This window comes from Zophobas morio, unplaced genomic scaffold, assembly GCF_036711695.1.
Source record: "Zophobas morio isolate AGI-343-1 ecotype UQ-CSIRO unplaced genomic scaffold, CSIRO_AGI_Zmor_V1 ptg000108l, whole genome shotgun sequence".
Classification (NCBI taxonomy): Eukaryota; Metazoa; Arthropoda; class Insecta; order Coleoptera; family Tenebrionidae; genus Zophobas; species Zophobas morio.
The window spans coordinates 5,048,107-5,064,032 of NW_026972213.1; the positions used below are offsets into that span (position 1 = coordinate 5,048,107).

Genomic DNA, 15,926 nt, shown 5'->3' on the forward strand with positions numbered 1-15,926 from the left:
TCGCTGTCATTGACGATGGGTCATCATTCGCATACAAACCAGAAAGCTCTCGACGGCCCATAGGCGTCGTACCGGGGCGGCGTAGAGGTTTATTTCGTAACATTATCTATAGGGTTATTTACGAGAAGCTCCACCTCTAAAAAATGTAAGACTTAAGCAGAAATACAATTTCAAAAGCATCTTTGATATTTCAAACCATCTTAAAAAAATTGGTCTAAAGAGTTTAGACAGTACTTCCCTCGCTGTCGGAAACTGCAAGTCTATTATGTTTTTTTTCGCAGTAGATTTTAAAGCATTCGGTTTTGCAGTTCCTGAGTAAACCAATAAAATAAATTTACGCATTCATTATTTTTTTTGAGTCACCTGGTATATACAACTTCAAAAAATATGAATGGATGATAAATTACAAGTACAGACTCATCATATTTTGTACATTCTAGATAGGATTTATACGGCAAACTTTTGAGCTGACGTCATCAGTTTTTAGGAGAAGATAACCAAATATATTTTGACTAAAAATTTATGATGCTCTTTATAACTTTAAAACATCCGCAAGATTTCAAAACATTCTGTTCTGCGGTTCCTGATTAAATCAATAAAATACATTTACGCATTCATTATTTTTTTGGGTCACCCTGTATATGCAAATCCAAAATATAAGAATGGAGTGATATATCACAAGTACAGACTCATCATATTTTGTACATTTTAGATAGGATTTATTCGGCAAACTTTTGAGCTGACGTCATCAAGTTTTTGGAGGGGATAACCAAATATATTTTGACTAAAGATTTATGATGATCTTTATAGCCTTAAAACATCTGCAACATTTCAAAACATTCGGGTTAGCAAATTCTAAATTAAATTGCAAAATGTTGTGTTACAATTTTGATTTTTTCTCCAAAAATCTGGACGTTACGAGTCCATTGGACCTATCTACTGAATAGTCGTAAACACGAACCGACCGAGGCTTACTACATGTTAGTAAGAGATAGAAGTTTGCGCATGTTAGGTTGGGTACACAACCAAGATCTTTACCGCAGTTTTTAAAACAGCGAATCAACATCGTGTAATTTAAAACAACCGCCGTTCTGACCACGTGCGGCGTAAGCCTGCCATCGGTGGCGCTTGAAATCCTCAAGAGGCAACTGAGTCATATCCGTTTTGTCATTCATTGTGTTTTTTCAAATTGTTGGTGTGATTTGCGTTTGTTTGAGTGTTTTTTGTAAAATCTCGATCTTCAAGACAACAGCAGCTTGCTGTAGTGTGTAAAAGGTATGACATTTGAATAAAGGTTATGTCGATGTTTTTATTAAATACATTTTAATAAATTTTTAGTGGACGGTTATTCAGTAACGATCTCTTTGGGAAGACGTAAGGGGCATTTTTTTAAATATGTGGACCACGGACCTGCTTGCGTTCAGCACCTTTAACTTTGACTGCTGCAAAACATTCTTCGAGAAGGAAGGATGGACGTCAAAGCAGATGTCAAAAGGCTATAAATTCTTTGCTGAAGGTTATGTTCACAACCTGAAAGTTTCTGGCTTGCATTTGTGTGCACAGTGTTATCGAAGTCAAAAAAAAAAATGAAAAACCCCATACAATGAATATGGTTTTTGAAAAGACTGAGGAAGATTTAATTTTAACTGATTCGCACTGTACATGTGAGGCCGGGTTGGTTGTCTAAAATATTGTTTTTGCTGTAATGATTTATAAATTATGTTACAGAAAGAGCAGGTCATGCAATCATTTAGTTGGACTTGGATATCATCTCCAAGATTTGATTTGTAGAGGGATCACTCAAATGGAAAATGTTACATGCACCTCACAACCCATGATATGGAACAAACCTAGAGGGAAAAAAATTTTGCCGGAAAAAGTCATTGACATACCATTTTACAATCCGTTGAACTGTAGGAGGAAGAAGTCACCGATTCACTGTAAGTCTTGTTTAGACATGATGATGCATTTCTAAACAAGAGGGAAATACTGAATCTTACTGAGGCTGTCAAGTCATCCGTCTTGAAGATTGGGTTTAGTTATTTAATAGACAACCCTTCCACAGAAACTGTTACATTATTTGATAGTAAGATTCATGTTAGTAATAAAACTAAGGTACTAATCACATTGTTATAGATGTATCAGTCCCTTCTAATTCAGTATTGGGAAACCAGTACAACCCAGAAAGGCAAAGGAACAATCTAGACATTTGGAGGATACAAGATGAGATGCCTATAAAGCTACCACTTGATAATGCTGAAGCAAAAAATGTTTTATTGAGTGAACCACCCATAGATGCCACTGAAGAAATTTCTTTTGACAAATCTTATGAAATAGAACGATTAACAAGACAACAAGCTTCTTCAGCACCATGGTATAATGAGCGAAAATTTCGTTTAACAAGTTCAAAATTTGGGGAAATTTGCAAAAGAAGAAGCTTCAATGCAGAATATGTAAAGAGCATTTTTGGGAATAATGATTTGTCGAATGTAAAGGCAATCAGGCATGGGGTGGAAAATGAAGATGTGGCAAAAAAAATGTATTTGGAGGAAACACGAAGGACAATGTGTAAGTGTGGCTTTGTAGTGCATCCATTTGCTAGTCATCTAGGTGCAAGTCCTGACGGCGTTGTATTTGATGAAGTTCATGGATATGGACTTTGTGAAATTAAGTGCCCTTACAGCAAAAAGTGGGAGACGATTAAGGAGGCGGCAAAAATGAAAAATTTCTGCTTAGCGTTAGAAAATGGCCAGACATATCTAAAAAGGACCCATAATTATTACTATCAGATACAAGGGCAAATGTTAATTACAGGACTCACTTGGTGTGATTTTGTTATTTTTTTAAAAAATACAAGAGAATTATATATTGAAAGAATTTATTTTGATTCTCAGTTTTGTTTGAATATGTACAACAAATTAACAAATTATTATAATAGTCATTTTAAAATGTATGTTAGATGAAAATAAAGTTATATTTAAAATTTAAGAATAATTTAGTTACATAAAATACATATGTCTACTTCCGAAGGGGGAGTCTAAGATTGGTAAGTATGCAACATACAACGTATATTTGTTCAATACACCCTACCAATGAAATGGGAATTTTATTTTTTAAAATTCTGAAACTCTTTAATCGGCCGATGGCCCGTTCAACATGCACACGTTCGTGAGCGATTTTACGAATTTATTCCACATCTTGTGCTGAAAACTGCATCCCAGTAACCCGGTATGTAGGAATATTTAACTCAATGTTTATTTCTTCGAGCAAACTACTGACATTAAAACCTTTATCTGCTAAAATGATATCGCCATTTTCTATCTCTTTTCCTGTTACTTTTTTCTTTAGTGCATTCAAAAAGCCACTGTCAATTACTATTTGCTTGTCAGAAATTGATCCTGCAAACAATGGCGAAACAAATATAATATAACCATTTGGGTCTGTCATGATTAATGATTTTAAAGTGGTAGTGCTTTTATAATTTGAATAACACTGACTCTGTCGAATCAAAGATGAAGGCTGTTGAATACAGAATTCAGTGCAGTCAATGCTGCCTATCATTTTAGGATATTTTTCTTTAATTTCTGCTGGGGTATTTTCTAGAATTACATTTCTATGTGGCCATAAATTAAGACTTCCCAGTTTCAAGTACATTAGATTGATCCAAGAAATAAAGATTTTGTTGATACTCGATTTGCTTACACCAAAAATGTCACCTAGAGTTTCATAATGCAGTCCCCTTCGTAACTTGATTAAAGTTAAGAATAACTGGTTTTTCGCTGACAATTTTGTTAATCGTGTTTTGTATGTTAAGTTTGATGTGAATATTTTTAAATCATTTAATTTTCCTGATGGCAACAAGAAATTAAATAAGTAATTAAATATTTCCGAATGCTGCAAACCAGTATAATATAAAAGTTTTGAAGGCACATTTTCAAACCTTTCAATAGAAAACTGAACTTCACTATGTGCATTTGCTTCTGTGTTTAAGGTGACAAGTTTTTCTTTCATTTGCAACACAATACTTACTTGAAAGTTGCAGATTTTCTTCTTTCACATTTTTAAGTGAATCAATTTCTTCTCTTAAGTTTAAAATCTCCAATTTAAGTCTCTCATTCTCTTTTTGGAGTAGAACACAGTTACACTTTTCTTTAATTAACCTGCTACTACTAGCGTCTTCAATTTCAGGTATTAACTGCAATGAAATCATATAATTTGATTGAATGAGCAAATATCAATATTAACCCTACCACGGTATCAAATGCCTGAGTATTACTTATTGCGCCTTTCTTACTTTCGTTCCATTCAAAAACTGATGGAAGAACCCCTTTACGCAAATCTCTTCGGCTGCCAGCCATGAAGAAATCCTGTTCTAAAAAATGTTCTGAACATACCTGTAAAAAAATTCATTATATGAGAAAATGTTGGAGAGTGACATTTAGGTATTTATATTTGCAACATGGAATAAGTGAGATACCTACTCGTAAATATGTTGTATTTGTTATCAGTGGTAATCGAACAAGTTCCAACCACTCCCTTTTGATCTCCTCTTTTCTGGGAAACGAATGAAGTGAATGGTTTTTATATTGGGGTTTATTTGCCCTTTTTTTGGTAGGACACCCAGGAACACAGCAACTCATAGTTGAAAATTATATTTTGACGAAAACCTTAACACACAAACAACAAAAGAAAACTTGTACTTTTTGAAACTATGAACGTAAACAAGTAAACGAACAACTATCGTGCAACGCATGCGCGTGCAACTAATCGCGCACCTACGTCATCTGTCATGTTATATTTTTCCTCATTGCCAGATTTTAAATTACGCGGTAACTTTGTACGTGGTGACTGCGCATGCTGTATAGGGGTGTATCTTTTACGACTATTCAGTAGATAGGTCCAATGGAATCGTAAACTACATGTGTAGGACTATGTTATTTTATACAAGTACTTTCGGAGGTTATCTGTCTAATAAAAATCCGGGACGGTAGACAGACGGACAGACGGACAGACGGACAGACGGACGGAAATGGGAGACCTATTTCTTCGTCTTCTAGGGGTCATGAGAGATCGAGAAAACGTAAAAGTAGAGAGTCGGCCGAGGGACTCGATTACAATACTTCCTTTGCTTAGGTTCGGGAAGTAAAAATACTGGCCGATAACCATCGTTTACCACCACAAATGCATTGCTTAATAATAACTTTAAAGGGATCTCCATATTAATTCCCTATGTCCAAACTTGGATGCTGCACCCTATAGGTCACGTATTAATCTATGCTGTTAATGTCATTTTATGTACACTGTTAAAATCATAAATTCAGAAATCATATATTCGAACATTTTTCATTTGATTTTGTTGTTTTGTCTCAGGATTTGTGGTCAAGATTATAATGAGTAGGTAGGTATTATGACGGTGAAATTATTATATAGAAACTTGTAAATAAAATTTATTTACCTTACAACTGAGACAAAATAATTTCTTTGGTTTGGTTTGGTCGTAGTGAGACTTTAACTAGTAGTACCCATATTTGCTGTACTTTTTCCACTCATAAAAAATTTTTCTGCAGGATATTTATTTGCAACATTACTAAATGCGCACAAAAATGATAATGATAATCCCTGAGAATAGTATCCATATCTGCAATATCTTCTCCAGACATACAAGAAAACTGAAGATATAACATTTGTACGTGTCGTAAGTTTAGAAATTTGCCAGTCAATTATAGCAATCTCTGATACGTCCGTGCTTTTTTCATTCTACAACATAATTAATTACTAACAAAAAATTAGGTTTGTTTGCTTACTTTAAGTTTGTACAAAAAATTGTTCATCCAGTAGTCGCCATGACTTATTGCTTGAAACCACGAACTGGTTACATTTCAAACAAGATGGAAGGAGCTTCTTTTTTCAGTTTCAACCAATTTTCTAAAGCATTTTGCTTTATATCGTTTTTAAGTAGTCGCCATGACTTATTGCTTGAAACCACGAACTGGTTACATTTCAAACAAGATGGAAGGAGCTTCTTTTTTCAGTTTCAACCAATTTTCTAAAGCATTTTGCTTTATATCGTTTTTAAGGAGTTGATAAACTTCGTCCATTACGTTCTGAAGCGTATAATTAATGAATTATATACATATAATCATACGATTTACAGTTTGCTTTAATTATATCTTCATCAAAGTCTTGAGACAATTTTTGAAATTTCTCAGGTTCCTGATCTTTTAGCGCCACTGAAAGAGCATGAAATTTTGCTTAGATCTTTACCCCCATATCAACAACTTCTCTCGATAACAGTTTGTCTTGAGGTCACAAGTCATACCCCAAATCTTTTAGATTATCTAACACAATTACATGCTGGAATCCATCACTGTAAAAACCATAGTACCTAGCGAAATTGTGGAAAGGTTTTTTGATTTTTACTTCCCGAGCGTAAGCAAAGGAAGTATTGTAATCGAGTCCGTCGGCCGACTCTCTACTTTTACGTTTTCTCGATCTTTCATGACCCCTAGAAGACGAAGAAATAGGTCTCCCATTTCCGTCTGTCTGTCCGTCTGTCCGTCTGTATGCCGTCCCGGATTTTTATTAGACAGATAATCTCCGAAAGTACTGGACCGATTGTTGTGAAATTTTGTACTTATATTTGGAATATCATGTAGATGGTAAAACGCTAACCAAAATTTGTCTAATCATCCCCACCACTAATGCGATGACGTCACCTCAAAATTGTACATAGTAAATGGGTTTTAAATTGTATCAAATAACATAATCCTACACATGTAGTTTACGACTCCGAATTGAGTTCTTACCGGAAAAGTCCAAATTTTTGAGAAAAAAATCAAAATTATAAAACAACATTTTGCAATTTAATTTTGAATCTGCTAACCCGAATGTTTTGAAATGTTGCAGATGTTTTAAGGCTATAAAGGGCATCTAAAATATTTAGTCAAAATATATTTGGTTATCCCCTCCAAAAACTTGATGACGTCAGCTCAAAAGTTTGCCGAATAAATCCTATCTAAAATGTACAAAATATGATGAGTCTGTACATGTGATATATCATTCCATCCATATTTTTTGGATTTGCATATACAGGGTGACTCAAAAAAATTAATGAATGCGTAAATTTATTTTACTGATTTACTCAGGAACTACAAAACCGAATGCCTTGAAATCTTGAAGATGTTTTAAAATTATCATAAGCATGGTAAATTTATGACGTCACCACAAAATTTTGCTAATAAATGTTTAGTCAAAATATATTTGCTTATACCCTCCAAAAAATTGATGACGTCAGCTGGAAAGTTTGCCGAATAAATCTTATCTTAACTGTACAAAATATGATGAGTCTGTACTTGTGATTTATCACTCCATTCATATTTTTTGGATTTGCATATACAGGGTGACTCAAAAAAAATAATGAATGCGTAAATGTATTTTATTGATTTAATCAGTAACTACAGAACCGAATGTTTTGAAATCCTGCAGATGCTTTAAGATTATAAAGAGCATAATTAATTTTTAGTCAAAATATATTTGGTTATCTTCTCAAAAAAACTGATGACGTCAGCTCAAAAGTTTGCCGAATAAATCCTATCTAGAATGTACAAAATATGATGAGTCTGTACTTGTAATTTATCATTCCACTCATATTATTTGAATTTGCATATACTGGGTGACTCAAAAAAATAATGAATGCGTAAATTTATTTTATTGATTTACTCAGGAACTATAAAACCGAATGCTTTGAAATCTACTGCAAAAAAACCTAATAGGCATGCAGTCGTTACGTTTCCGACAGCGCGGGAAGTACTGTCTAAACTCTTTAGACCAATTTTTTGCAGTTCCTTTAACAGTTACGAAAATTAAATCTACATCTATTTTCTTGTTCGCAGTTTTCAATTAATTATTGTAACTGAAAATTTTTCAATATTCTCGTCAGCTAAAGCAATTGCCAACAACTCACTTGCCGTTTCCATAGTCACAGTAAAGAAATTATGCTTTAGTTTGGTTCAGAAAACAGACTGATTATATATATATACATATATATTTATAGCGGCATTGTAATTGTTTATCTTAACGACTGCTTTAAAATTTTGCCGTAATAAAGAGTTTTCCACACTTTCGTCAATAAAAGTTAGAAACGAGTAACTCACACCTCTAAATTTTTGTTAAATTCTTAACTAGAATTAATTAGATTAATTTTTTTTTTATTAGTATAGGAATATCATTAAATTTAAAATTAATTAATTAAAATGAATATATCAAAAACTGTACACATATTTTTTTAAGTGTGGAGAACCACTAAAATCGTGTTCGACAGCACATTTTACAACGCATCCTTAATTTTAACTGCCATAGACTTCGTAATGTCGTACCCATCTTCCGCCGCTTGAACAAAATCAGGAATCTCTGCACCGTCAGTTAACGCAAATTTATGTATTAAATTAGTAAAACAAATACCAAATTTACTGTATTCGTTTCACTCCTTTTGCAAGATTTCAGAGCATTCGATTTTGCAATTTCAAAGTTAAATTGTAAAATATTGATATACAATTTTGATTTGTTTACCAAAAATCTGGATGACTATGGTAAAAATTGAACATGGATTCATAAACTACAAGTAGAGGAGTACGTTATCTTAAAAAATTTAAATAACATTTGTTATTATAAATTTTAATGACATCATCCCATTCGTGGTAGGGAAGAATAGGCAAATTTTGATTAGCGTTTTCCCATCTAAACGATATTCCTAATATACATACAAAATTTGACAGCAATGGGTCCTGTAGTTTCGAAGAATATCTGTCGAATAAAAATCGACACAGACGCTGATAAACAGCAGACAGACGGAAAGGAGTGATCTACATTTTTCGTATTTTAGGGGCATGAAACGTCGAGAAAACATAAAAGTAGCCGATATACTCGATTACAATACTTCCTTAGCTACGCTCATGAAGTAAAAATAACATAACGGTTTGAAAAATATGTCCGTTGTATTATATTTCCGTGCCATACATTGATTTTCAGAATTACATTTTTAAATTATATTATTTTCTACTGAATATTTTACAATGTACTTCATTCTTTCTTTATATTTCTTGATATTCTTGATGGGTTTCATAAAAACTTTTAAAATATCTTCTCCTTTTTCAGCTGCCTCAGTCATATCTGGAGCATCGTTTTTTTCAGACAAACAAAATTTATGAATCACTGGTGCCATTAAAAGTCCAAACTTGTTATACTTTCTCCAGTCCTCTAAAAAATGTTCTCTAGCATAAAGTGACTTTGAACTTCCCAGTTTTTCTAAATGATCTGTCAGAAATTCGAAGTAGTACTCCAATATAGTGTCCATATCGTTGATATCGTCTTCTGATAGACAAGCAAACAAGAAGTAAGACAAATCGAAAATAGGTGGAGAATATGTCATCATCTGCCAGTCTAGCATCGCGGCCGTTAAGGGCTTACCATCCTATTACAAGAAATAAATAAATTGCCGAATTTATTATAATTTATTATGTACCTACAAGTTAGTACCTTACCTTATTATAGTGCATGAAATTATTACACCAACAGTCGCCGTGAGTTATCACATTCATCCCTTCCAAAGGTTCACAAGCTTTGGTATAAAAGGGTTCCACTTGTTGGTTTAATTCGTACCATTTGTGTAGAATTCGATCATCCAGTTCACCCTTCAACAAGTCACAAATTTCTACAATAGCGCCTCCCATGTTGTTATACATCTCAGTTGAGGCTTGAAAAAACCTTTTAAGTACATGGTCTAAACCGCCGACTAGCTTTTGAAATATTTCGGGTTCTTGATCTTGCATTGCAATAGATACTGCATGAAATTTTCCATATTCTTTAACTATCAAATCAATATATGGTCTGGTTAATGGTTTTGTTTTATCCCACAGAAAGTAACCTCTGTTTTTCAAGTTTTCTAAAGCAAGCACTTCTGTATCACCAGTGGTTAAAGTACCGTAACACTTTGGTACTTTCTCAAACGGTTCTGTAATATTTCTGTCGTGCTGGAATTTCCTGAAACTCGGAAACACAATATCGTAGAAATATATTTCACTCAAAAAAGCTTCCTTCACTGGCGATTTTTCTCTCAGAGCTTGGCTACGTTTTGAACATTTAAGAACGAGGTTATAATTTTTTGTTTCATCTTTCGTTGTTCCACACACTTCGACGAAAAGTATGTCCCCGACATAACCATCGCCTTGTTCAGAATTTCCGGAAATTGTGAAATCCAAGTTATCTATATTCTCGTTTTTCAAGAGTGTTTCTAACCATGTCTTTATTTCGCTTCTAGTCCTTGCTGCTAACGTCATTATGGAGTTGATAATTGCTAAACCTTTAGTTGGTAAAATTTAACTTAACTGTGTGAAGCAGATTGCAAATTTACTAGTACACTGAACAGTAAAAGTATTCAATTATTTTTTTTTTCACAGATTATTTAAAAACACGTCGCATCAACAAATAAAGTTAGATAACTACTATACACAAAAATTACGTGCTTTCACTTTTATTGTTCTACTCGACACTCACAATATAAATTTATTTGTTATTGCACAATCAATTTTATTTAATTTGAGTGGGACGATAACAAGATGTGTTCGTGTGAATGTCAAGTATATATTAATAGAGTCTACTTAACTTGATATCTAACTCAGATTACCAAGGAGGAGAAGTGAACATCAGTCGGGACGAAGTAGAAACTATAAGTAGTAAATGCCACGTCCTGGCGGACCTCTTTCAAAGAAAACGTTTGAGGCAGCTACGTTCATTTGAATTGTATGTAATGAATTACATTGTTACAGTAATTTACGTTTAGACAGCACATTTGGAAGATAATACGAAAGATAACAGAACTTTTGTCGTCCTTGAAGCATAATAATCAATCATACAATTTGAATTTCTTAGATAAGTTTTAAAGTTTGAATCCGAGAATTTTTGTCAAGTAGCTTTTCCTAATAAAATTTTCGAATGGCGGAATCAATTTTTGGTCGGGTACAAATAGTCAGTTTCGTTAGACACATTGTAGTAATTTTGCTAATTTAATTTATTTTTTAGGACAATCCCTACAAATGACAATGAAGATATATGTAGACTGTTAAAGAAAGACACAGGTACCGACAATGTCAAATATATTTAAACGAGATAACCAACAGAAAAAACTGTTTTCAGTACATGTTTAACATCGATTGTTTATGTTTATACATCGAAAGAATGAGACGATTAAGCACGTAGCAAGCTGCCTGATTTGAATGATTCTAAAATTATTAATTAAGCTACAAAATGGAGCAAGACGTTCTGTATATTATTGTATGGATAAGTACTAAGTGTATGTATTGATGAGGCTGATACGTGTTTAAACTCCATATTAATTTTAATAATAATGAAAAAACTTTCAGAGTTTAAATAATATATTTGTAGTCACTGCTACACGTGTTTCGGTACACAGTACCGTCTTCAGGCAGAAGAGAAACTGGGGTTTTTACATTATATTATTTAAACTCTGAAAGTTTTTTCATTATTATTAAAATTAAATTCAGGAATAGCTCTGTAAAAACCCCAGTTTCTCTTCTGCCTGAAGACACACGTGTAGCAGTGACTACAAATATATTATTTAAACTCTGAAAGTTTTTTCATTATTATTAAAAAAAAAAAATAAAAATACTTAAGTGTAATTATGATAACTATGAGAATTCTTATATTATTATTATTCAGTACAGGTAGGTTTCGAGAAAACTAGGGGGAATCTTGATTAGATCAATAAAACAAAGTGTAACCTATAAGTCAATCGATCCAAGTACTTTCGCGTTAATAATTCAACATTTTCACGGCACGACCACCGAGTTTACCACCAGTCAGTGTTCTTACACTGGTATTAAACATGCTGATGCAATTTGGATTTTTTAGGGTAAAAAATCAAGGCGGAGTTATAAATCACAAGTACAGAAGTATGTTTTTTTATAAAAGTTAAATAACATTTACAAAAAAGAAAATGAGGGAACGTTACCAAATTGTTGGTGGGGTTTATTAGCCAAATTTTTGTTTTACCATCTACACAATATTCCTAACATACATATAAAATTCGACAGCAATCAATGAACGCAGACAATAGACAAACGGACGGAAACGAGAGGCCTATTTCTTCGGGGGTCATGAAACGCCGAGGAAACACGAAAATAGCCGTCCACCCCATTTACTTTCTCACTAATACAATTAATAAAAATTGGTCTAAAGAGTTTAGACAGTACTTCCCTCGCTGTCGGAAACTTGACGACTGCATGCCTATTGTGTTTTTTTTCTCATTACATTTTTGTAGTGGGAATTTAAAAAAAAAATGCGATGACGTCATCAACATTTTTGCAAGGACACGTATATCAGTTGGGATAGATGTAGTGTAATACTAAGAATAAAATTATTATATTCTCAAATTTTCGGGAAAATGAATTGGGTCGTTTGAATATTGATTTGTAATAATCAATAAAATAACGAAACAATTTACTCACGTATACCTACGTATCAGAGGCAACTGAAAATCGTGTATGTATAAACATTGTTAATTTAAGATGACAGGCGTAACAGCATACGTGAGAGCCAAACACAGAAACTGTAAACAAAACGACCGTCGGTTTTATTGCTTCGACTTCCGCTTATTATATAAAACATTGGGTTTTATTTTAATTCTTGACGGTGAAATTCACAATTGGTTGATTATAAACATGTCTATTTCACATTCGCGGAATCAAGTGAACGCATAAAACAAATGCAGGTCTGTAATGTTAAAGTCGATGTAAATAAGCGTGCTACCCTTATGTTTCAACCGAGTTTTTCCTTTAACAAATTTTGTGTCTACCAAATTGGGTTGGTTGGGGTGTAATACTAATAATAAGTGTTGCCTTTAATTTAATCAATAAAATAAATTGACTTCATTAATTTTTTTGAACCACCTCTTAAGAAAATCTAAAAAATATGAATGGAATGATAAATCACAAGTACAAACTCATCGTATTTTTTGCATTTTAGATAGGATTTATTCAGCAAAATTTAAGGGTGACGTCATCAATTTTTTTAGGAGGGATGAAGAAATACATTTTGAACAAAAGTTTACCATGCTTATAATAACTTTAAAATATTCCCAAGATTTCAAAGCATTCGGTTTTGTAATTCCTGATTAAATCGATAAAATAAATTCACGCCTTCATTAATTTTTTTGAGTCACCCTGCATATGCAAATCCAAAAATATGAATGGAATGATAAATCACAAGTACAGACTCATCATATTTTGTACATTTTAGATACGATTTATTCGGAAAACTTTTGAGCTGACGTCATCAGTTTTTTGTAGAAGATAACCAAATATATTTTGACTAAAAATTTATTATGCTCTTTATAACCTTAAAACATCTGCAAGATTTCAAAGCATTCGGTTTTGTAGTTCCTGATTAAATCAATAAAATAAATTTACGCATTCATTAATTTTTTTGAGTCACTCTGTATATGCAAATCCAAAAAATATGAATGGAGTGATAAATGACAAGTACAGGCTCATCATATTTTGTACATTTTAGATATGATTTATTCGGCAAACTTTCGAGCTGACGTCATCAAGTTTTTGGAGGGGATAAGCAAATATATTTTGACTAAACATTTATTATGCTCTTTATGACCTTAAAACATCTGCAAGATTTCAGAGCATTCGGTTTTGTAGTTCCTGATTAAATCAATAAAATATATTTACGCATTCATTAATTTTTTTGAGTCACCCTATATATGCAAATCCAAAAAATATGAATGGAGTGATAGTTCACAAGTACAGACTCATCATATTTTGTACATTTTAGATATGATTTATTCCACAAACTTTTGAGCTGACGTCATCAAGTTTTTGGAGGGGATAAGCAAATATTTTTTGACTAAAGATTTATGATGCTCTTTATAGCCTTAAAACATCTGCAACATTTCAAAGCATTCTGGTTAGCAGATTAAAAATTAAATTTCAAAATGTTGTTTTATAATTTTGATTTTTTTTCCAAAAATCTGGACGTTTCGGGTGAAAAGTCGATTCAGAGTTGTAAACTACATGTGTAGGACTATGTTATTTTATACAATTGAAAACCCATTTACTATGTACAATTTTGAAGTGACGTCATCGCTTTAGTGGTGGGGATGATTCGACAAATTTTGGTTAGCGTTTTACCATCTACATGATATTCTTAATATAAGTACAAAATTTCACAACAATCGGTCGAGTACTTTCGGAGATTATCTGTCTAATAAAAATCCGTGACAACAGACGGACAGACGGACAGACGGACGGACAGACGGACAGACGGACAGACGGACAGACGGACAGACGGACAGACGGACAGACAGACGGAAATGGGAGACCTATTTCTTCGTCTTCTAGGGGTCATGAAAGATCGAGAAAACGTAAAAGTAGAGAGTCGGCCGACGGACTCGATTACAATACTTCCTTTGCTTACGCTCGGGAAGTAAAAATCGCACAATAAAACAAAGACTCCTAGCCATAAAGATGCTTCGTAATTTACGAGATTTTTATATGATGATGGACTAATCAGACGATACAATTCTGTTCACTAAAGTGCTGAGTTATTAGGACTCGCATGTTATAGCAGTGTAAAAAAAAATGTATAACTTAAACCTCGCTTGAAAGTGTTCCAACTTTTGTCGGGCTTTTATTAATTACATTAATAAAATTTTTGTTGGATTTTATTACTCACTTTCTAAATAACGAGTCATCAAAATTGATTGAAAGAGTTGGTACTCCCTGTTTGGTGTAAGGTTATATCACAATTATTCCAGTGGCGCGACAAAGAGAAGTGCTTCAACAAAAAAATAAAACAAAAAACCCAAAAAAGACGCCACTGCATTTTGCAATTTGAAATCTGAAACTTCTGGCAGCTAATATTTTTCAACAACTTAATAAATGATGTTAGGTATTCTGGTTTAGGTTTATTAACTGTCAATCAATTTGTGCATTCATATTTTTAAGATACTATTTTTTTGTTTGAAAGGTATCAATAAGATGAAAATTTGAAAATTAGTAATTAATTTTCATTTATGTAGGTATTTATCTTTGTGGATATCGGCTTATCATATCTAGTTTAAATCCTAGCATATAAAATAATTCAAAATTCTTAAAATAACGCTTTGTAGAAAAGATTAATTAACCAGTAGCAGATTATAGCGAAGACTACCTATTTTTAAAAATACTCGAAAGTTTGTCTGACTCTACAGTGTAGTATAATCTTAAAAAAATGTCAGCTGTTATCTTGACTAAAACACTTATCAGAATTTGAATTTTACAGTGTTACCACGTGTAGCTTTGATATAAATTGTGATCCTGGTGGGTCTTTAAAATGCGAGCAAAATACATTTATTTATTACTTACAATGAGTACTTTGTAATGTAAAATAAATTCTATAAAAGAATAATTATAGTTATACAATTTCTGTGCAAAGCTATAGCACTGTTAGCAATTTTTATGTCTATTTTGGATTATGCCTTTTTTTTTTTAATCTGAATGCCCCAATCAAACTAATTCACCAAAGTCGAATAAAATTAGAATGGAATTCTAATAAATTTTAAATTTGACGAAACTGTCCAAACACCTTCGAATTCTAATTTGTCATCCAACAAGTTATATTATTATCAATATTTTTTTAAACTGGAAGAACACTATAGATATTGTAGAGGCGGAAAATATTCTTGGGTACAGGTAGTGAAATAAACCATTTGGTCGAACACATATAAAAGTACATATTATTACACATACTTTAAAAAACGTTATTTATTTATCTGTTAGCTTTCAATTCAAATATTTAATGTTACTTAGACTTAATATCTATTAGTTTAATGTCCAGGCAATGGCATCTTGAGTGTATATTTA

At 32.6% G+C, this 15,926-nt stretch overlaps 2 protein-coding genes and 1 long non-coding RNA gene across 3 annotated transcripts; 1 reads left to right on the forward strand and 2 right to left on the reverse strand.

The window, feature by feature from the left end:
• The first annotated feature begins 1,155 nt into the window (after positions 1 to 1,155).
• Positions 1,156 to 2,988, forward strand: LOC135144678 (uncharacterized). Its single transcript, XR_010283212.1, has 4 exons — positions 1,156 to 1,275; positions 1,339 to 1,674; positions 1,729 to 2,086; positions 2,137 to 2,988. It is a non-coding gene; the product is annotated as an uncharacterized LOC135144678 (long non-coding RNA).
• An 814-nt stretch (positions 2,989 to 3,802) lies between these two features.
• On the reverse strand, positions 3,803 to 4,889 carry LOC135144677 (THAP domain-containing protein 2-like). Its single transcript, XM_064076733.1, has 3 exons — positions 4,482 to 4,889; positions 4,251 to 4,394; positions 3,803 to 4,195 (listed from the first exon to the last, which is right to left on the reverse strand). Exons 1-3 carry the CDS (start codon positions 4,638 to 4,640, stop codon positions 3,965 to 3,967), a joined length of 534 nt encoding a protein of 177 aa, XP_063932803.1. The 5' UTR covers positions 4,641 to 4,889; the 3' UTR covers positions 3,803 to 3,964.
• Positions 4,890 to 8,983: 4,094 nt separating this feature from the next.
• On the reverse strand, positions 8,984 to 10,701 carry LOC135144704 (uncharacterized). The gene is made up of 2 exons (XM_064076761.1): positions 9,540 to 10,701; positions 8,984 to 9,469 (listed from the first exon to the last, which is right to left on the reverse strand). Exons 1-2 carry the CDS (start codon positions 10,332 to 10,334, stop codon positions 9,038 to 9,040), a joined length of 1,227 nt encoding a protein of 408 aa, XP_063932831.1. The 5' UTR covers positions 10,335 to 10,701; the 3' UTR covers positions 8,984 to 9,037.
• Between the last annotated feature and the right edge of the window lie 5,225 nt (positions 10,702 to 15,926).

Coding starts and splice junctions, on each gene's coding strand:
- LOC135144677 (XM_064076733.1), bottom strand. CDS start 4,640: ATGAGTTGCTGTGTTCCTGGGTGTCCTACCAAAAAAAGGGCAAATAAA. Junction 4,395..4,481: donor CAAATACAACATATTTACGA/GTAGGTATCTCA, acceptor ATTTTTTTACAG/GTATGTTCAGAACATTTTTT. Junction 4,196..4,250: donor CTCAGGCATTTGATACCGTG/GTAGGGTTAATA, acceptor ATTTCATTGCAG/TTAATACCTGAAATTGAAGA.
- LOC135144704 (XM_064076761.1), bottom strand. CDS start 10,334: ATGACGTTAGCAGCAAGGACTAGAAGCGAAATAAAGACATGGTTAGAA. Junction 9,470..9,539: donor ATTTCATGCACTATAATAAG/GTAAGGTACTAA, acceptor TTCTTGTAATAG/GATGGTAAGCCCTTAACGGC.